The sequence below is a fragment of the Electrophorus electricus genome, chromosome 8 (assembly GCF_041902795.1).
Source record: "Electrophorus electricus isolate QZ-2024a chromosome 8, ASM4190279v1, whole genome shotgun sequence".
NCBI classification, from domain to species: Eukaryota; Metazoa; Chordata; class Actinopteri; order Gymnotiformes; family Gymnotidae; genus Electrophorus; species Electrophorus electricus.
Genome location: NC_137504.1, coordinates 6,790,001 through 6,812,500, shown reverse-complemented (window position 1 = coordinate 6,812,500; position 22,500 = coordinate 6,790,001). Strand labels below are relative to the sequence as shown.

General features: G+C 40.5%; 1 protein-coding gene and 1 long non-coding RNA gene across 6 annotated transcripts in view; one reads left to right on the top strand and one right to left on the bottom strand.

The window, feature by feature from the left end:
* The window catches only part of ank1b (ankyrin 1, erythrocytic b), a 107,837-nt gene that overhangs the window by 67,257 nt on the left and 18,080 nt on the right, over positions 1-22,500 (top strand). For 4 of the 5 annotated variants that reach the window (XM_035527017.2, XM_035527016.2, XM_081718934.1 and 1 more), the window contains exons 2-26: positions 11,307-11,408; positions 13,854-13,952; positions 14,110-14,208; positions 14,330-14,428; positions 14,555-14,740; positions 15,105-15,203; positions 15,377-15,475; positions 15,825-15,923; positions 16,198-16,395; positions 16,488-16,586; positions 16,843-16,941; positions 17,135-17,233; positions 17,387-17,584; positions 17,770-17,868; positions 18,015-18,113; positions 18,476-18,673; positions 19,202-19,300; positions 19,757-19,855; positions 20,130-20,228; positions 20,573-20,665; positions 20,899-20,971; positions 21,216-21,236; positions 22,015-22,138; positions 22,274-22,337; positions 22,478-22,500. The exon at positions 22,478-22,500 is cut by the window's right edge and continues 90 nt beyond it. In XM_035527017.2, the coding sequence (XP_035382910.1) occupies positions 11,307-11,408; positions 13,854-13,952; positions 14,110-14,208; positions 14,330-14,428; positions 14,555-14,740; positions 15,105-15,203; positions 15,377-15,475; positions 15,825-15,923; positions 16,198-16,395; positions 16,488-16,586; positions 16,843-16,941; positions 17,135-17,233; positions 17,387-17,584; positions 17,770-17,868; positions 18,015-18,113; positions 18,476-18,673; positions 19,202-19,300; positions 19,757-19,855; positions 20,130-20,228; positions 20,573-20,665; positions 20,899-20,971; positions 21,216-21,236; positions 22,015-22,138; positions 22,274-22,337; positions 22,478-22,500 (2,666 nt within the window). The remainder of the gene's footprint in view (positions 1-11,306; positions 11,409-13,853; positions 13,953-14,109; positions 14,209-14,329; positions 14,429-14,554; positions 14,741-15,104; positions 15,204-15,376; positions 15,476-15,824; positions 15,924-16,197; positions 16,396-16,487; positions 16,587-16,842; positions 16,942-17,134; positions 17,234-17,386; positions 17,585-17,769; positions 17,869-18,014; positions 18,114-18,475; positions 18,674-19,201; positions 19,301-19,756; positions 19,856-20,129; positions 20,229-20,572; positions 20,666-20,898; positions 20,972-21,215; positions 21,237-22,014; positions 22,139-22,273; positions 22,338-22,477) is intronic. The other variant, XM_081718935.1, reaches the window with a different exon arrangement.
* LOC145658939 (uncharacterized) overlaps positions 4,332-22,500 on the bottom strand; it is a 41,245-nt gene continuing 23,076 nt past the window's right edge. Inside the window, exon 4 of the long non-coding RNA XR_014124828.1 lies at positions 4,332-4,745. This is a non-coding gene — a long non-coding RNA (uncharacterized LOC145658939). The remainder of the gene's footprint in view (positions 4,746-22,500) is intronic.

The window sequence follows — 22,500 nt, the reverse complement described above, 5'->3', positions numbered from 1 at the left end:
AAATGAATCATACATATGCTCAGTTAAAATAGTAATCACGCAAATAGTAGAAATAGTAGAAATTTCTGCATAATGCTGATATGGTAAAGATATTTGTATTGTTAATGAAATGAACAGTCATTCAACCAAACTTGTTGTATCATAGGCATCTGGATATGGGAACAGATTTGGATAGTCTATATCGTTATAGTTATTATTAGATCCCTGTGTGAGGATCAAGTATTGCTGCTTGAACATGACAGTAACATCCATGATGCAGGGTAACAAACAAGGGAGGACTAATACAACACAGATAACCAGTAACACAATCAATAGATAAGAATAATACCTTCCAAAAAGATAGTGTAACCAACTGATGGGGCCTCAGTCATCTGTTATTAGGCTAGGCACAATATTTATCATATGTTGGACCAAATCAGTGATGTTATCACTGTGGTTAGGAATGTGAAAACAATAGCTGGTATTTAACATTTTACAGACACCCTCTTCCTTGGCTCTGAAGATATCGAAAACTAAGCAGTTTGGTAATACTGCTGCTATGATTTCCTCCAGTCCTTCTGAATTAAGGTGATTGCCAAGGCAGTTGTATTTGTTAAGTCCTGTAAGGCATAAGCAAGAAAGTTAATCTTCTTGAGAGTGGCTACAACATCACTAAAAGGGAATATGCCATATATTCTGCTATTCGTGTATTCTGCTGTTGTGTCCTTTGAGGACCATGGGTCAGCTAAAACAGTCATTCCATGTGAGCATATCTCCTGGTGAAAGCCCTTAATTTCTTTTTTGAAGGATTGTATTCATCAAGGACTTATGATACGTCGAGGGATTAGAGTCAAATATAGCAAATCCTTGTATAACTATTTCAGTATAGTAACATCCCTCTCAAGTGAAGTTCCCTGGGATGCTCGAGAGCACTCTATTACCACAAACCCATGACGATTCAGGGACAGAGTATAGTTGATTTATTGGACACACACCTGGTGTCCAACTTGTACGTCTATATGTTTGGGAACCAAGCACATTCAGAAGTACACTCTGGGTCAGAGCTGACATTGATGTATTGAGAACATGAAGACCAGCTTACAACATGGCCAGGCATGTTGTAATAGCAGGTGTCTCCCTTTATCAAGGCTACCCTAAATCCATTAGAATACATTTTTTTGGCATCAAACATTTTCTCTGGCTCTGGGGAATAGGAATATGGCTAGCTGTGGAATCAAACCCAGTACTGTTCTTCCAAATAAAATGTATTATATTAATAAAATAATATATGAATGAAATATAAACATATCACTACTAGAGTCCCATAAGTGTCTATAAGTCTAGCCACATAGCCTCTTAATACAACATCCAACTCTTAAGTTCAGTATCATTAATTTAGACTCAAAACTCTATACTAGAACATCTTGGTCCATTCATTCTGTTTCTGTCTAAGCTGAGTGTGCACCCTGCAGTCACAGATACCAGATCAATAGACCTTGTTGCACATTGACTTATTCATTATACATTACTCTTATGTACTTTGTTAGACCATGACTCAAGATGTTATTGGTTATTTGTATTGCCTATGGATTTCCAACCTGCCACAGTGGTGTACATTTGATAGAGGTATTACACTCTTTTAGGATGTGATACTGATGGTTGTTCAGAAGGGGTCAGAATGCTCTACTTGCTGAGAAGAAGCACAGCATGAATGAGCTTCTCTACCTCATAGAATATCTGATTTAAAAGATGACCAATTTGTCTATGTTTAATTTATTTTAATCAGCTTAGTTAGTCATTACCCAAACCCTGGTTTGCTGCATTATATAATAATAATAATAATAATAATAATAATAATAATAATAATAATAATAATAATAATACATTTCAATTGCACAGTACATTTTCATAACAGTCATATTTGACAGTGGTCACAAAAATAAAAAAAAAGTAAAACTGTGAATAAAGTAAATTAGCAAAAGTGGTGGAAGTGAATCAATAAGAAAACTAAACAAAAAAATAAGGTAATGAAATCTTTATTAGTGTAAAATTAATTACTGGGTAACTGCGCAGTATGTCTTTAATTATTTTCTTCAAAGCAGCTGTTGAGGTCTTTAGAAAGGGAGCTTATTTCAGCCCCCCTGAGAATTCATATATGTCAGAGCTACCCTTGGATCACTGAACAGGAAGCAGGGTGTAGATATTTGCTGTTTCTGAAGCAGGAGCAGTAGCAGGAGAGAGCTAAAGGCACAGTGAAAGCTGCCGTGGTTCCACTCAACTTAATCTTCTCACAACTCTGCCGCTTACCTGCCCAAATAAGGAAAGGGATGTGCACAGAACATGTATTGTTAGCCTCAAGACATAGATGGCATTGGACTCAACATTTCACATGTCGTTGTCACGGAGAGCTTGCCTCCGCGAGTCACGTGGTTTGGCCCACCACGTGCAGTGGGAGGATCTTGTTCGTAACCACACCTGCACACACCTGTATTGTCTTAGTGTTTGTGTATTTAAACTCTTGTCATTGTGTGCAGTGTTGTCGGTCATTGTTGAGCTAGCTTGTTAGTGTTAATGTTAAAGTTAAATGTTCTTCTCGTCATTGTTAAATGTAGCTGTGTTCATCGTGTTTGTTTAATGTTAACCGTATTGTGTTCATGTTCATTGTTTGTAATGCATGTGAGTGCCGTTGTCTTTATGTAGTAATAAATGTTTGTCCATGTTGCTGGAGCCTGTGCATCCTGCCCCTCGCCCTTCGGCACTCGGGCCACACACATTACAGTCCTAAAGTAGTCCTTTTCCCCCATGGATGTTTCAGTTTGTTTGTTTATTCATTTAAGAGAATTATACATGGTTGGTAGACTCATACAATAAATGACAGAACCTCAGTCAGAACCTCTCATAGCATATTTAACCCCTCATGATTCATGTAAAAAATATCTGTATTTCAAAGATGGGTTCTAACCTGTATGGTCAATCACATAATTAGAAATATGCAAATTGCTTTCATTTGTGCCTAAATGATATGTGCACAGGACATGAGTGCATTGGTAAAGATTAATATGAGCAGTGATGTAATGGGGAAGAACACCAGCACAGAATGATGAGAGTTGGAAACGTTCTACTAAGCCTGCTTGACAGCAAGGTCTTCTGAAATCTGCAAAATATTGAAGCGGAAGAACAGACTACTGCAGTGTGGCTGAGAAATGTTTAATGCTTCTTTAAAGGAGAGAGGGAAGCTAATAAGACGTGAGGTATACACCGGTGAGAGTGTGGAGATAAAGAGAGAGAAAAGAAGTGATAGCTTTAATGAAGGCAGGGTGATAGTAATCGCTAGTGTGGCAGATCAAGGGTTAACTTTCCCCTGGGTAGCCTATTTAGCTTTAGGCGTGGTTAGTTTGCTGGCTGATCACCTTATTAAATAAGGGGTGCTGTTGGGTATAAATGCCCTGGTGGAAAGAGCATTGCATCATTTGATCTTGAGGAGTTTCCTGGATTGCTGCACCAAGAACTTAGTATGTTGAGAGCACTGGGTGTCATAGTCACTGTCAAGGCAGTGAGTTCTCTGTGCTGAGGGTATTAGACACTATAGTTGGTATTAAGGCAGTTAGTTCTAGGCAGACTTGTCACTATTGCAGGTATGTGGCTGTTTAGTGCATGTATGCTTTATATCATTTTTTAGTTCAAAGTTGTTTAGCTTGTCTTTAATTAGAGTATGCTAGAGCTATGGTGTCCTAACGTGGACTACAATGCTGTTTTTGTCTTTCCTTTTGGTTTTACCTGTTTGTCTTGCCCTTTTTGCTTCCTCTGTCTTTATGCTGTTTTGCTATTTCATTTAATTTTGTCATGTTCGGTATTGTTTTTTGTTATTGTATTTCTTTCTGGCCATTTCCTTTATTGTAGTTAACGTGAATTATAATCCGACATGCTTGTATGCTCCTGACTGGAATAATTCTCTCCCAAAATGATTGGAGGGTTGGCTTCTGGGCTCTGTCTTATATTTATGTTTGCCTATTGTGTTTTGTTGTTATTAGGTAATGAGCTGTGTGTCCTCAGTGGTGACCCCTCCCACCACCACCTCTTTTATGTGATTGTAGTGTTAAATGAGCCCCGGAGAGGTTGCCTCCTCAGAGTAAGGCTCAGCACCTACTTGATGTTAGTTCTCTCCTGATATGAATGGTTTTGCTTCTATAATTAGCTAACATTTTAATTTGTGGAATAAAATTGAATTTTATTAAATAGATTTTAAAAAATTATACATTTGAAACTTCTTGCCCTCTGTTCTAATGAACTTGTAATGTGTGATGAACAGAGAGAGTCGAATGCAGTAAAACAGAATATTTTAATCCGATAAGGGCAATCCAAGTCGTAGACAAAAACAGGCAGTAGTGAATAACCAAAGTCAATCCAGTAAGGCAAACAAATCCAATAGGAAACAAGCAAAAAGGGTAATCCAACAATACAGGCAAGGATCAGAGTAACCAGAGAAAACATGAGATAATAACCCAAATGCTCAGAAACATTAGACAGCCAAACAGGACTTCACAAAGACTGAATGAACATAGTGGGTTTATATACACAGACACAATAGGATAATGAGATACAGGTGAGACTAATAATCTGGAGACTGGGAATGAACAGGGGTTTTGTGGGTAACGTAGTCTTTGGAAGTTAGTGCCCTTGTAGCAGATGTGACTGAACTTCTGGCCTTTTTTAGAGGTATTTTCAGTTCCTTTGGTGAAGTTCCCAAGCTGGTGTACTCTGCTTTCCTTAAAAAAACAAAACAAAACAATATAGGAATATTGCACTGCTTCACGAGGCTTCATTCTAAAGCCTCTTCATTCTTATTGCAGACTAAATCTTCACAACAGAGTATAGCAGTGTGTTGGGACTACGAGACTGTGCAAAAGTAAGGCAGTATCTAGTTTCTAATGGATTGCAGACCCAGTGGCTGAACACACACCATCGATATTTCAATGTTTGCTTTTTAGCATATGATTATTCAGTCATGCATACATAACTTTGTTTATTCATTTTTGTTTTCTTATCTTGAAGGTCCTCTGCGCTATAAATGCAGAGGTTGAATGTTTATTATATGCAGAAGATAATGTTTTCAAACGTACTTTGTATAAATCCAGGTAGGAGAGTACATGTGAGAGGATAGTAATGGAGACACACAGCGTGTGAGAGACTGAGTGAGTATTTTCATGTAGAAACACAAGGACATGGCTGAATAGTTAAAAATGCTCAAAATACATATCCATTAACCCTTGAATTCAATGAGAGAGCTCTCCAAATACAATGTATTCCTAAGAAAATTAAATGATAAATTCTGAAAATCTGAAAAACATCAAACATTACATATTATAGATGCTTACAAATATTATAATACATGTTGATTTTATCTGGGACATGGTAGATATCATTTAAGAATTATACATATGTGTATCAGTAATAAACTGCTAACATACACAGTTATGAACATCCACACTAGAAACGCATCAATATTTAGTCAACTCTGACTCAAGGGTACTTCTTGGTACTTTCATTGATTTTACATTCTGTCTAGGTCAACAGAGGATTTCTGCAGGCTATGGTAATTCTTTAGGGAAATTGGCACAGGCCAACTGACAATGTGACAATACTGACCTTGTCTGCATTTGTTCAGACGACTTTGTGTTTTTGGCCTCTGCTGTTGTCTGTTCCTATAGGTTACCATACATGGGTAAGCTGATCTGCTCCAGGAAAATTGTATATATAGCCTTTATTGTAATAAAGATGCAGATAGATGTGTGTGTGTGTGTGTGTGTGTGTGTGTGTGTGAGTGTGTGTGTGTGTGTGTGTGTGTGTGTGTGTGTGAGAGAGAGAGAGAGAGAGAGAGAGAGAGAGCCTCTGTTAAACTATTTAGGTTCCTTTTTTGCAGAAGTGGGTCTTAAAGTAAACCCAGGAAGATTCATTACTGAAATACATCACAGTCACTCCACTGGAGCTGAGCTGTTCATGACGTTTGTGGGGCTATTTTTAGTTTTTGTGGGGGGTGGGGGGGGGGGGGGTTGATGGGATGGTGTGTGTTAGTCTCTGTGAAACCATTTAGGCTCTTTTTCTGCAGACGTGGATCTCAAAGTAAACCCAGGAGGATGAAATGTATTACACTCTTTCTACTGGTGCTGAGCTGTTCACTGTCTGTGTTTGTGTGTGTGTGTGTGTGTGTGTGTGTGTGTGTGTGTGTGTGTGTGTGTGTGAAAGAGAGAGAGAGAGAGAGAGAGAGAGAGAGAGAGCGAGACAGAGAGAGACAGAGAGAGAGAGAGGGTTGCCATTGTTGGGCCCCTGAGCAAGGCGCTTAACCCTCAGTTGCTCAAGTTGTACTCAGTCATAATTGGAAGTTGCTTTGGACAAACGTGTCAGCTAAATGCTGTAAATGTAAAAGATATATCAGATGTGAATAGTTAGTCTACCTCCATATGATGAATACATCTTAATTAACTGCCAGTTCTCAATCTCTCTTTGGATGATGTCATGAGACTATGATGAAGGTTACCAGAAGGATTGATAATTCTTCCACTACCACTTCAGGTTAGGCAAATAGTTAGCTATAGTTATCTCTCTCCTCTCTCTCTCTCACTCCCTATCTCTCAGTAGAGCTGAACAGATTAAGGTTGAAATCTTCCCCTACAAAATGTGAAAACTCTTCAAAAATATATGTCATCAGTAGTCCTTGATGATTTTTATATAGTCAGACTCAGTGAGCTGGACATTTCCAATATGCTGTCCTCAGCTGTGGTGATCTCTCGTGTCATTTGTGTCACTATGGGCATTTTTTTGCAGTTGTCTGCAGCTTACAACTTTGGTTAATCAATTGGTCACCAAATAAAAAAAGGACCACTGCTTCATTACCAGGCTACTACAGGTGCTCTGTAGGCAACCCTGCCAAACTGCACTGATATTACAGGAGTGGTAAAGTTCAGCAAGCTCACTGCTGAACTTTTTTTAAAATGTCAAAATGTGAGAATCTCATGCACAAATCAGCAATTATGAGGTAAGATTGGCTAGCTAGTCAATGAGACACCGGTATACTACTAATGATATTTTTATGCTTGTTATGACAAAAACATCAATCTAAGATCATACAATGGTTATCATAATTTTTTATATCTTTATTAACAGAGAAAATACTAAACATTTGTGGGTTTCTTTGATCGCTTACACAGCCATCTTTGCCAGTGATTTGCAAGACCTGAGAAAATTCTCTTTGGAGTGTGCCTCTGAAAAATATGCATTTTGAGGGCCACAGAGCCCTAACACTTCACCTTACTCTTCTATGTCAACAAAACTCAGGATACCCTCCCCCAAGCATGAATGTGCAAACTGGAGGGCTAAGTGATAGGGCAAGGGGTGAATTGGGCGTGTGTATTGTTGAGCGATAAGGAGGCGGACGTTTGTGTGGAGAAGAGCGAGATTTATTTAGGCCAAATCCAGAATCAGAGTCGTTAAGGCAGTCCAGGGTCAAAGAGTACAGGGATACATGATTAACAAAACAAACACACAGAGGCAAACAGGGGAAGCAGGCTACAACAAAGACTAGGGAAAACTCAGGGCTAAGAAACATGGAGTAGAAACCAACACATTCACAATCACATAAACGCAACCATTCAACATAAACACAATGAAGCCTAACACATTCAAATGAACAGCCAAAAACACTGGGATCCAGACAGGGTTTAGATACATGAACGTAATACTAGAAATGAGGGACAGGTGTGGAAAATCAAACGAGGGGAGGAGAAAACGAACCATGGAACAGAACAAAAACACACAAGACAGGGAAAACATGGAACCCGGAACATTGGAGGGACTGATCTTGACAGCATGGGTGCAAATTTTCACAAGGGCCCTGCTACTTAACTGACTTGTGTCTTAGACATACATTGATATCTACCTTGTCATAAACGCTTGCAAGATTGTTTAATTTCTTCCAAATTCACAACTTCAGGGGTCATCAGTTTGCTAGGGTGTCTATTTTGGAGACTTTAAAACCTAATACTCAGTGTCCATACTCTGCACCCAAGCTCATATCCCACACAAGGACAGTACATAGCTGAAAGATGGTAGGAATGCAGAGTACTGATGAAATGAGTGCATATCAGAATTCGATTACTTTGATTAATATGAAAATTGCTGATGAAAATATCAATTAACCACTTCACTATCACACCAATTCACATGGAGGAGCATGCTTAAGATTTCAGTGTGGAATAAAATGCTCTGGTAGATTTAGGAACTGGTTGTTGTGTTTTTACCCTTCTTCTTAGGCATGCACAATCCAGCACTGAAATATTTAATTTCTGTCTCTTCCTTATTTCACTTTGTGACACTGTCTACCTAAACAAAACACACATGATCTAATGGAACAATTAGCACAAGTCAAATTCCTGCCATTGTGTCTCTGTAGAATGGACTTTATGGTCACTCAAGCCTTTTACCTTGTTTCAGGGTTCAGTATGACAGTTACTCATACTATTGTCATACTAGTCTTTGTTCTGAAATGACCAATAGGATCAAAACAGCAGGACGACAATGTTTTTATATCCTCCTCCCACTTTCACACTAATATTCTTTTGAGTCTCTGGATATGGTCATTTTTAAATTGCTGTTATTCTGTTGTTACTAGACATTGTACCACTAGATATTGTACTTGTCACAAATACAAATGAGTGTTTGTAGATCTAACTGCAATAATTTCATGGTGTGATTCACTGTGTGTTACAGAAGGGCATGCGCTTAGGGGCTGTAATCCTGTTTTAAAATACGCTCACAGAACATTGAAGAGTGCAAACAGCCAGGCCTGCTGTCAGGTTAAATCATCACAAAATATATTATGTAGAGGCAATGTGACTTTATTTTTCAGAATATGGTAGAAACCTTCAATAGTGGGAAATGAAAAAATGACCAATGTGAAACTAAGTGGGATTTGAGACTTTAGAGTTTAGAGGAGTAATTCTGAATGATAACTGTTGGCTCTAATATGTGTGTTTCATCCCAGGGAGACTTGGCCTGATATTTGGTGTGAGTTTCTGCCCAGCCGTAAGCTGGGAACGTAATTAAAAATGTCTACTCAAATGTAATAAAGCTAACTCAAGACTCAAATTTCCAGTAAATCAAGCATATGGTTTGTGATGTGGTAAATTAGTATTCAAGAGTGAGGTATTTGATTAAAAATTGTGCTAGTATTTGCACTTTAAATATTCTACATTCTGCTAGAGGCTGACAAAATCCATCCTAGAAAAGAAAGATACTTTGTATACAATAGTAATAAGATACATAATACATAATAAAATTGATAAATACAGATACATAATAAATTTGATAAATAATAGTTTAGAAGTCTAAATGAATTGAATGTCTAATTGAAAGAATTAAATTGTTTATCATCATCTAAGTCTCAGAATCCATTAATGTCTACATATTCTGCTATATGCCAAGAAAGTAATAACTATGGCTTAGCAAACAGTATTGCAGTGGATGTGTCTTTCAGTATATAAGATGTCACAGGCAGTACCACTGGTTGACTAGCTTGCTACATGATCCCCATTATCAAGAAAGGACTTTCTCCATTATAAGAGACTGAATTATACATTTATAAGGTAATGTGTTTGGGTTATATAATACCAGGAGCAACACCATTCATGTTTACATTTTACAGCATTTAACTAATACTTTTATCCAAAGCGACTTACAATTATGACCAAATACAACTTGAGCAATTGAGGGTTAAGGGCCTTGCTCAGGGGCCCAACAGAAGCAACTATGTAAGGGGAAGCAAGGGCAGTTACTGTGGTAGAAATCAACCATGTTTTGTTTTCAGCATATGATTACAATGGAATGAGTGTTCACAGGGATTACACATAATGATTATGAACAAATTGCTGAAGAGAGCAGTCATGTGGACCTATTCAGAAGCAGAAGAGAGCTGGTAGAAAATCAATCTCGGCCAGTAGTTAGCAGGAAACAGACTAAAATGATATTCTGTGGTGATTTTGGTGTTGCTTCTGGGAAAATGCTAGATATAGTGATACTGCATTTGATCATGGAACACACACACTTACACACAGAGTACTTTCATTGTGATGAAAAGAGGAAAGCTTTTTCTCTGCTGTCAGCAGGAAAGCGTGAGAAATAGGATTACTAAATTACTTTTGCCCCTTTTGCATAGTATTCCAATCACATCTTCACAGGAGGATATGACAGCCCTGAGCAGAACCTTGAAGATTTGATAATACAAAACGGCTCAGTCTCAGAAAAATCTATGGTTCCGTATGCATGCAGGAATGGAGGCACTTCAGCAATAACTGCTTTTAAGCCATGGCAAAGTGATGCTCACCATATCTGTCTCATGGAGTTTCAAAGAAGACATGATGGACACAGCTGAAGCTGTGATTAAAAGCGAAATTATTTATATGATGCTTCTGACAGATACTCCACTATGTGAAATTCTGTGATTTCCGTAAATACTTTAGGTAAAAGAAAAACACATGGAGTGGAAAAATAGGAAAGTTAGAGAGCTTACACCAGTATTCCACTGGGAGATGAAGCAGCAAGAGATCAAAAGGTATGTGTCATGACTAGAGAGAGAGAGAGAGAGAGAGAGAGAGAGAGAGCGAGAAAGTTGCATACATTTCTAAATAAATGTTGCAAATAGAGACTTTGTGGTATGTGATGTGTGTGCTGTGGTTACAGGCAAAAAAAGAATGTAAAAAGATAATAAAAATGAATAAAAATTTGAAGAATTTAAATACTGAGCCTTCTCCCTATAGTGTGAATAAGTCCTGTTCTTATTTTATAACATATCCATAATAAAGTAACATAATCTTATAACATGCATCCTAAAGTAATGTGTTTTTATCACAGGCAGTATTAAAGGATATCGATAAATCAACAGGATGCTGGTAAATCACTATGTATTTTAGTAATGAAGTTCAAGAGTATGTATGTTAAACCTGAGAACTGGATATCCTATTAACTGCATGCTAGTTGATAACCGAAGGGTTTTCTGAGCTGCAGTATGTTTGGCCCTTGAGTAGTATATTGAGTCTGTCATGTTGTGTCTGATGTTTGCTTTACACACAGCCCAGCATGCCTTATCAGTACCAGCTGTCCTCAGAGCACCCTGATCCCAGTCACTGTGCCCGCAAATCCTAACTGTATAAACAATTCTTCTGCCTCACAAAGATATGAAGTAAGCAACCCTAGCTATGCTTTTTGTCTATTTATTCTTCTTTCTTTCCCTCTCTATGTCTCTCTCTCTCTCTCTCTCTCTCCTCTTTCTTGCTCAGGCAATTGCAGCAACCGGTTTTTTGCGGGCAACACGCTCAGGTAATGTGGAAAAGGTTCTGGACCATATCAAAAATGGAATAGACATCAACACAGCCAATCAGGTAGGAGCTGACCTCCAAACGTCACATACCGCTGCAAATCTGGCCATGTGGCAATTCTGTTCTAATAGCTGAAATAATCATTTTATTAAATGAAAGGAGCAGTCTGATCAAATGATGACAATAAAGCTTTGCCCTAGACTCTTTTAATTAACTTTAGGGAGTCAAATAAAAATGTTCATATTCACATATTGTAATGTCAAGTTATGGATTTACTGACTTGCATTTAACATTTACATTTACATTCACAACATTTGGCAGATGCTCTTATCCAGAGCAACTTAAAAAGTGCCTTATTTTAACAACTGTATGTACGTATGTGTGTGTGTGTGTGTGTGTGTGTGTGAGTGCATATATTATGTATTTTCTGGGTCTCAGTGCAGCTGTGTTTACTCTATCATTGCTGTGGTGTGTTCTGTGCCATAATGAGTAAATGGCTGTAATTAATGATATCAGCACGTCTTCTTTTCACAACCTTCTCACTGGTCATGGCTTGGCACTGGCTTGCATCACGTCACAAGGTTGAGGCTCAGAATAGCTGATTCTGGTGCTGAACAATACCTATGCTTAGCGCTCAGAGATGAGTTTGTAAATGGGCTGCTATGTGTTTGGCTGGCTGCCAGCAGTCAAAGCAGTGGTAATGAACACCCACACCATATGCCTGCAGTCTGAGTGCACACACACACACACAGACGCACACACACTTACACTCACACACACACACACACACACACACACACACACACGCACACACACATATCGAATTCTACAGCATCTCAGTGCATCATTCATAGAAAGGCTAATTCTAACTGTTAAATAAATTAGACATTAAAGTAACTTGGTTTTAGGGCTTAATTATATGTAGAGTTTTCCATTAAAGTAAATATACAAAGGAAATGTAAGAATACATAGTTTGAGTTTTCTGAAATGTTCCATATTTATGAGAGCTGAAGGTCCATAGTGACTGAGAAGGTGATAGTTATAAGCGACATGGTTATAACAAAAATATAGTATATAGATATAGATATAGTTATAACAAAAATATAGTATATAGATATAGATATAGTTATAACAAAAATATAGTATATAGATATAGATATAGTTATAACAAAAATATAGTATATAGATATAGTTATAACAAAAATGTAGCATATAGATATAGATATAGTTATAACAAAAATAAGCGACATAAGCCAGCAAAAATGTAGATTTGAAATAAAATATTGGTTATAGCTTCACAACTATTGCATTAGGTACATATGAACTGACATTGTTGTTACTGGAACTATATCTGGTTGTGAGATGAAAGCCTGAGTGCTATTGGTGTTGCTAGATTTTGAAATGAGCTGGAAGCAGGCTGGCAGGTCTAAGAGAGAACTGACATAAGCATTAGTCACATATGTTTGATGAGGTAGAGATTTTTGCCACTGTTAATAATGGTTTCCCTTACTGTCAAGAAATATGCCATAGTGATCTGTTGATCTCCCCTCTGTTCAGCTATAGAAGATATTTTCATTATTTTAAGGTTAACACTGGATAAGGTAAGTAAGAATATTATACCCCTGTGTTAAAAACTATAGCTGCATATCTTTCAAAACAGTGAAAGTGATATAATTTATTTAATAAAGCAGGCTGCTTAAGTTAGAATCTAAACAAATGACTAATTAAATTGTTCTGAACAACTTACCCACTGAACACAATTTGTTTTCTTTGAGTTGATTATCACTACAGCATTGCTTTGTAACCTGCATCGTGTTACGCATGTAAAATCACATCCAGCACTTCAATGTTTATGGCAAAGTACCCATGGCACCTTTGCAAATATGCACTTGAGGAGTGAAAAGAAAAATGAACAGACTCAATTGCTGTAAATTTCTAGAATCCTAATGTCTAGAATCCTAGACAATGATCTTCTAAAACTGTAAGACTTTATAAATTTTCCCCAGTCCCCTCCACCTTTCTTTCTCTCTCTCTTTCTCTCTCTCTCTCTGTCTCTCTCTCCTCTTTCTCTCTCTCTTTATGTCTATGTGTGTCTGACACAGCTGCAGTATGGAGCTCTTATCTGCTGGGAGAATCTGCAGTATGTGGAGTCCAAGTTTTGCTATCTGAACAGAGCCCCAGATGACCAGCCCGAGCCCCATGCACAGTACCTGTTAGAGCACAGTGTTGCCCTGGTTACCAGTCAGCCCCTCCCACCCAGTGTCTGCACATAAAACAGGCCTGTGCATACGTGTAGCTCTTCCAAGAAGCTAGCACGCCTCAGCTCCCACAAAAATCTTAATGAGATGCCACACTTCCATGCTCAATTCACTCCTATAGCTGGATATTTTTAGCTCATATCTCTCTGAGTGTCAGACAATAGATAAACGAGATAGAGGTAGAGGTGTAGATAGGTCTATTTACAGATATAAGGTTTTAAATGGCTCTTGATTGTCCTCTCGTGGGCAGAATGGACTTAACGGGTTGCACTTGGCTTCGAAGGAGGGTCATGTTAAAATGGTGCTGGAGCTGCTTCACAATGGGATTGACCTGGAGAAGACCACAAAGGTATCATAACACTTTTAAAGCATCCAGCATGAAAATAGTGGAACAAATGGAAATGCTACCATGAAAATGAACAAAAATAACAATGTTCTTAAGCAGTCGACTCGATAAATGTTTGTCTGACATTTTGATAGTGTATTGTTGTCACTCTAACTCACAGAAAGGGAATACTGCCCTACATATTGCTGCACTGGCTGGTCAAGACAAAGTTGTTGCTGAGCTGGTCAACTGTGGCGCCAATGTTAACGCTCAGTCTCAGGTCAGCCGCTGAAAGTCTCAGACCACAATACCAAATGTGCCTCCAGGCTAAGTCTTGGCAGATATGATCCAGACAAGGTGTTGATGTCTGTTTTTTTTTTTCTTTCATCTTACCTCTGCAGAAAGGTTTTAGTCCTTTATATATGGCAGCACAGGAGAACCACTTGGAGGTGGTGAAATTTCTGCTGGAGAATGGAGCCAATCAGAGCCTTCCAACAGAGGTGAGTGACAAAGCACATGACCAGTAACATGGAGAGGGAAGCCCATCTACTCTTTCCCTATATGTTCACCTATAGGTTCCTATAATAACTATCTTTATTTCTCCACTGCCCTCTGGGCTGTATCAGGATGGCTTCACACCCCTGGCCGTAGCTCTGCAGCAGGGTCATGAGAATGTGGTAGCCCTCCTCATTAACTATGGGACCAAGGGCAAAGTGCACCTGCCCGCCCTCCACATCGCCGCCCGCAATGATGACACGCGCACTGCAGCCGTGCTGCTGCAAAATGACCCCAACCCAGATGTTCTCAGCAAGGTAGCATGAGCCTGTGTATGGGAGTACATATGCTCCCTCATATGCAAGGTTTACTCCATGAAGGGAAACATGGTGAATTAACAGCAATGATGACAATATGAAAACCAATTAAACATTAAGCACTCACTGTACAAATACTGATGTGGATACAAAAGTTTGACATAAAACCACCTGGTGCTTGTGCATGGTATCATAAATACTCTCATATCTGTTTTTCTGTTGCTTAAAAAGCTGTCATTTTAAAGTGTACTCTCTCTCTCTTTCCCTCTAACTCTCTGTGTTCCTTGCACTCCCTGTCTTTCTTTATCAACCTCTTCCTTGTTTCCATTCCCCCCCCCCCTTCCCTCATTTTCTCTCCCTGTAGACTGGCTTTACTCCACTACACATTGCAGCACATTATGAGAATCTGAGTGTTGCGCAACTGTTAATAAACAGAGGAGCCGATGTGAACTTCACACCAAAGGTTGGTGCTGCTTTCCAGCCTTGCGTGACCATTCTCTTCCTGGGATTTTAAGCAGTCACAGGCATGCTACCCACCCCCTACATCCGCTCCTCTTATACACCTCTATCACATGAAGCCAGGGACTAACAACTCTCCTATTCTGTGTCTCGTCGCCTCTATATGGCTACTCTCAGAATGGCATCACGCCATTGCACATCGCTGCCAGGAGAGGGAATGTGATTATGGTTCGACTGCTTTTGGACAGGGGGGCACAGATTGATGCCAGGACAAAGGTACTGTATTCTTTTTGCTTATGCCTCACACACTAGGACACACAGTCTCATACTGATGGGTTATTTATGCCTAGCTTGCCAAAGATGACCTATTTATCCCCTCATGGGAGAGTATCAGGTTAAAAAATGGATTTGAACACCAAATGGTACATTTTAAAAATTAATTTAGTAACAAGGAATACATGCTTTCTTTTGGCATTATTATCCACCAGGACCCTCTAGGACTATACTGTCAGCATGTAACATATGAAATATTTTATGCCCAGAGGAACTCCAGAAAACTAGCTCAGTGGTTGTGTAAAGGAAGATCGCACTAAAATATTTCTTTAACCGCGTGTCTCTCTGTCAGGATGAGCTGACCCCGCTGCATTGTGCAGCCAGGAATGGCCATGTGCGAGTGATAGAGATCCTCTTGGACCAAGGAGCTCCCATCCAGGCCAAAACTAAGGTGATTCAGCATTAGCACCACATGTGACCAATGGGGCCATATGGCCCTGAGAAGACATAATGGTCCAATCTTGGGTGTGCCTTATCGAAGGTTCTGTTTTGCTTATTGTATATGGATTAGGTTCCCAGACCAAGGTCACATCTAATCTTGGACTCAGTGTAACTATAAGTAGATTATCTTCATTCAGACAGCTGACTCCTGATAGATTTGTTTGAAAAGCCAAACACAAGTCTGTGCTTGGCTGATCGGGCCTATCGCCGCTCTCTTTGTGCAGAACGGCCTGTCTCCCATCCACATGGCGGCACAGGGTGACCATGTGGACTGTGTGCGACAGCTCCTTCAGTACAACGCAAACATCGATGACATCACCCTGGACCACCTGACGCCACTACATGTAGCCACGCACTGTGGCCATCACCGCATGGCCAGTGTGCTGCTGGAAAAGGGTGCCAAGGCCAACGCTCGTGCCCTGGTGTGTTGCACTCTCTTCTCACCTTCTCCCTGCTCTTTACTTCTCCCTGGTCCATGGGTGGGTTGTTTAATAACATGTCTTTGCTCTCTCAGAATGGCTTCACTCCTCTGCACATTGCCTGCAAGAAGAACCACATGAACTCCATGGACCTCCTGCTCAAGCACTCGGCATCTCTAGAGGCTGTGACCGAGGTCAGATATCACTCATATTGCTGTGTCTGGGATAGAGCAGTTACTGCTGCATAACCTACACTTTTAATATTTGTTTTTGTGAATATTTGTGATATACCTGAGAAAATTTTGTGAATATCATATTACTTTTCAGAGTAATTAATTTACATGTGGTTTGACAGCAAATTGTTGTTCTTTCATCCTTTTTACTGACTTTTGACAGTTTTTAAGTTCTGCTCAGCTTTTCTTGATAGGTGGATATGTTGTTCTCATTTAGTCTGGTCTGACTCCACTCCATGTGGCTGCATTCATGGGGCACCTCAAAATAGTGAAGAGTCTGCTGCAGAAAGGAGCCTCTCCCAACGCATCTAACGTGGTGAGCATGTTCCCAAACCCCCAGCCAACGGCACCCCTGCGACACAAGACTACTCTGCCAGACTATGTGCAATCTAAGCAATTCCTGGGAGTACTCTGTTAATAACTAAGGAATTAGTTATTATCAGAGGACTCCTCCATGGGTATTCTGCCAATGCAGTGGTCTCTAACTGGATCTCAATGTGTTGTTGTAGAAAGTGGAGACTCCTTTGCACATGGCAGCTAGGGCAGGGCACTGTGAGGTGGCTCAGTTCCTGCTGCAGAATTCAGCGCAGGCGGATGCTAAAGCTAAGGTAGGCATGTGCCAACACAGCAGGAAGAGGGCTACAATTACACAATCATACTCTCACTCTCTTAGAACGGTTCATAAACATCTTAAACATCTTAGTACATTTCATAAACACAAGACATCTGCCATTCTGTCTCTTTTTGTCTGGTGTCTGCAGGATGATCAGACACCACTGCACTGTGCAGCTCGTATGGGTCATAAAGAGATGGTGAATCTGCTTTTGGATCATAATTCCAATCCTGATTCTGCTACCACAGCTGGGCACACCCCTCTGCACATCGCTGCCCGGGAGGGACACACCCAGACCATACGTATTCTCTTAGATGGCAATGCCCAGCAAACCAAGATGACCAAGGCTGGTCCTCTTCTTCCATTCTTACCTCTTTTATTTTATGTCTTCCTGTATCCTTTATGTTTGTCTGTTGCCCTTCTTAGTTTAACCTTCTTTGTTCTTTTTGGATTATAAGTGGCCCCTCTTACCATTTCATCTTTTCTATGGCATGTGTGTGTGTGTTTGTGTGTGTGTGTGTGTCCCAACAGAAAGGGTTCACTCCACTACATGTGGCATGCAAATATGGGAAGGTGGACGTAGCAGAGTTGCTTCTGAACAAAGGATCCAATCCAAATGCAGTAGGAAAGGTATTGCAGTCTCCCACACTGCCCCTACACCAGAGCACTTCTTTGACTCTCCCTGTGTGTGTATTTGCATTTGTGTGTATGTGTATTTGTGTGAGACACACAGCATCAGCTGACTAAGAGTATGTGTCTCTCCTCTTTCCTTGCAGAATGGACTGCCCCCTCTGCACATAGCTGTCCATCATAACAACTTGGATGTTGTCAAGTTACTGGTCAGCAAGGGTAGCTCTCCACACAGCACAGCCCAAGTGAGACATACACACACACACACATACACACACACACACACACACACACACACACACACACACACACACACACACACACACACACACACACATGGACACATACACATAGACACATACTCTTGTATATGTATATTGGTGCTGGATCTCCTTGCAAATAGGTCATATTACATAATACTCCACCTTACAATCAATCTAAACCTGAAATATGTATGTTCACAAACATATACATATACGTTTGCAAACATATACACTAATCACAGCACTGGGTTTGGGATGCCAACAATGAAGTCCTCACTTCTATTAAGAATGTCTTTCTGTAACTCCCTGTCTCTCTCCCTCCATGTGTGACCCTTCTCATCCAGAATGGTTATACTCCCCTGCACATTGCCGCTAAGCAGACCCAGCTGGAGATGGCTAGCTGTCTGCTCCAGTGTGGTGCGAACACCAATGCGGAGTCTCTGCAGGGGATCACTCCCCTCCACCTGGCCGCGCAGGAGGGGCAGCCTGACATGGTGGCCCTCCTCATCTCCAAACATGCCAATGTCAACATAGGCAACAAGGTCTCATCACACACTACCCTGCTGATGCAGGCTTTATGGATTAGAGAGTGGGTTATATAGAGCCTTATATAGAGCTAATCTAAATCAGGCACATCATTAGAAACACCTACCTGTTACCACTTTATTATTTACTCAAGACTACTGCAGACTGGATATTTTATGGTTGGAGGACAATTCTCAACACATCACTGGCATGTGGCATAGGGGCACAGCAGTGTTGTTGGGTGTTTTAAACCAGTGACATGTCACTCATATCACTGGGTTAAGAGTGGCCTGCCAACAGTCCTATGGACAAAAACTGACCTGGAGCTGGAAAATGGCTAACACTAAAAGGATCTGTGCATGGCAACAGATAGACTAAACACATGTTAATATATTTGTTCAAACGTATTAATGCAGTATACCTGATATTATCTGACATTATTATAATCTCTCTCTCTCTCTCTCTCTCTCTCTCTCTCTCTCTCTCTCTCTCTCTCTCTCTCTCTCTCTCTCTTTCTCTCTCTCTCTCTCTCTCTCTCTCTGTAGAGTGGCTTGACTCCTCTGCATCTAGTGGCTCAGGAAGGTCATGTGGGCATTGCAGACATGCTGTCAAAGCAGGGTGCCTCAGTCTACACAGCCTCAAGAGTAAACACATAAACACCTACACACACACACACACACACACACACACACACACACACACACACACACACACAAACGCATGTACATGCCTACATTTTTCTGCAAGAGATATCCCTACATCTACATCTGCAACGGCGATTGTGCAAAAGTCCCACAGTGTTAGTGAACTAGGAGGCTTTTAATGATCCTCACTGCAATTTGGAAGTGATAAAGCAGGAGCAGCTCAGCTTGGACCTTTGAACTCTTGTCATGCCCTTCCTGTTCCTGTGGTGGATTGTTTCGTCTCTCAGTTCAGCTGTGCAGTCATTGCTTCTCTCTCCTCTCTGGATGCCTCCAGGGACTGTGGGACAGAGCCAGACAGTCTCTCTCACACTATTTCTTTCTTTCTCTCAACTATCAACCCATTTCTCTCCTTCTATACCACTGTCTCTCACACTCGTGAACCCTCCTCTCTCTCAGCTGGGATACACCCCCCTACATGTGGCATGTCACTATGGCAACATAAAGATGGTGAAGTTCCTTCTTCAGCAACAGGCCCATGTGAACAGTAAGACCAGAGTAAGTCAACCCACATGGCTTCATTACAGCAGCTTATCAAACACACACGTACGGCTGGGTTTATGGCCACAGAAAAAATTAGCAGAATTTGGAAAGGAAGTAATAAGTGTAATTAACCTATGCTCTGAAACAAGGAACATTAGCCAGAAACCCATCCCATAATCTGTTTGCTAAAACATTTTTCAGTCTGAAATCTACTGTGACTGTGACTGTATGCAAAGTGCAACTGCTTAGCTGAGTCATGTTTGGCTTCTTTCCTCTCCCTGTCTCTCAGGTGGGCTACACACCTCTTCACCAGGCAGCCCAGCAGGGCCACACAGACATTGTCACCCTGCTCCTGAAACATGGTGCCCAGCCCAATGAAAGGGCAAATGTACGGACACTGTTCACTCATTTGCCCCTCTCCCTACTCTGTAGAGACCCTACAGGCCTAACTCTCAGCTGATCACCTAACATATTTTATAAATAAAGAATACATCAGAATACATTTTTGGTTGACTCATTTAATATTTTTAAGTCTATTTTGCTGCATTCAGTGTGTTCACAGTTAATCAAATCAGTTATTGTAATTCTGCTACAATTGAGAAAGCCTGAGTATGAAATGGCTACTGGAGGCACTTTTATTATTTAGAAGAAAACTGCTGTGGTACTGTTGTGGGTCGTTATCAGATGCACACATGTGGTGTCTAACTGTGAGTATGTTTTTATCTGTGTCAGAACGGAACTTCACCTCTGGGCATTGCTAGACGGCTAGGCTACATCTCCGTCATTGACGTGCTTAAGCTGGTGACTGAGGAATCTGCATCCATGGTGAGAGCCAATTCTTGAAATATATGCACTGCAGGGAAGTTGCCTGATTGTATTCTGAAGTCTCTTTAATAGTTGAGTGATGTGGTGTTATCACTATATATCTCTGCCGATCTTGTCCTCTCTGGTCACTCTTTGTCACACTTCTATTTTTTCTCTTCTGTTTTAAAAAGTTGCCTCTGTCTCTCTGTGCCTCCCTTTCTCTGTGTCTCTCTCTATACCACCACTGCTCCAAGATCTCAGCAGAGAAGCACCGCATGAGTTTCCCAGAGACGGTGGATGAGATCTTGGATGTGTCAGAGGATGAAGGTTGGTAATGCTGACTCCAGTGGACTTGTGCTCTCAGGCTGACTGTAGGTGGTGTTGTGTTTAAGCAGTGGTTCTCTTCAGCACCACAGCCACACTGACACTCCGAAGGAGGACTCAAAGACTAAAGGACTGAAAGATGCAGCTGGAACACATAGCACCCAGTGCTATACATGTAATACAGTATCACTGGCTGTTATGTTAGCAATTGTTATGCTGAACACTGGTCTTTCCATCTCTTCTCCAGGAGTTTCACAGCTATCATTAGGTAGGAGTGTGTCTCTCTCTGTGCCTTGGTTGTGCAGTCGTCGGTGGTTCGTGAATGTGTGCATTCATCTCAAGCACTCTCATTTCGTGTAACGCTGAGTTTTGACCTCTTTGCTTCAAGATCTTTTGCTCAGTGTTATGATGTTGTTGACTCCACATTGCCATGCGACTTTTTTTTTGTTAGCACTAACATTTGTCTGAGGGAAACATCATTCACAGGATTGCATAATAAAGTTGAATTTTAAAAAGGGTTCTCTCACCACTGGAGTATTAATAACTGAAAAACCCTGACTGATTAATATAATTTAACTCAGCAGAAGTCTCCTAGGAAATGTGCAGACACAGTGCCTGTGTACTCCATCCTCACCTTTGAACTTTTACCATTAAACCCCTCTAATAACAGGAACAAGTCTATCTTGAATGCAGAGGAAGCATGTGATATTATCTTTATACTGAGCATGCTCACCAGAGTAACCAATTTCATACAGTCTGACTGAGTGTCTTGATTTTCTTCATGTTTTTCATTTTTCACTCTGTATGAGTGTGTGTATGAGTGTGTGTGTGTGTGTGTTTGTGTGTGTGTTTATATGACTTCATTGCTTGGCACTGAACCTGGTGTGTGCTTGTGAATGGAAGATGGAATGATATTTGAACTCTCCTTTAACCATTGCTTCTGTCTTCATCACTTCTTTTCCCTTTGTCGGTCCCTTCTACACTTCTCTGCCCTCTTTCACACTCTTCTCCTCTTTCTTCTGGCGGGCTGACGTCTGCCTTCATAGGTGATGAGTTACTGGGGATGGATGCTGCTCGCTACTTGAAGCTAGATGACCTGAAAGATCAGGATGATGACTTCCTTTCACCAAAGAAGTCTCTGAGGGAATTTGAGGGAGGCCTGGGCACAACGTAAGAGATTTTGAACTGATTCCAGATGTCTAACCTTGTCTAACAATGCAATATTTCATGGATTACACACTTGTTCATTAACATCTATGCTATGTATCAGTATTAGAGATAATAGTTTTTCTTTGCTCTCTTTAGACCGTATTCACCTGCTATTCCCAGAATTCCATGTGTATCTCCAGAGACTGTCATTTTAGAACAGGTACTGGTTTGTGGATCTTTTTAGATAAGTGTTTTTAGGGTTAAGTCATTTTCTGGCTTTTTCAATAAACATGGTTTCTGAGCCATTTAGTGATTTTTTTCATTGATGTAACGTGTGTTACATGAAATGTGTGCCTGCAGCACACACCTGTCCCTCTGCCAAA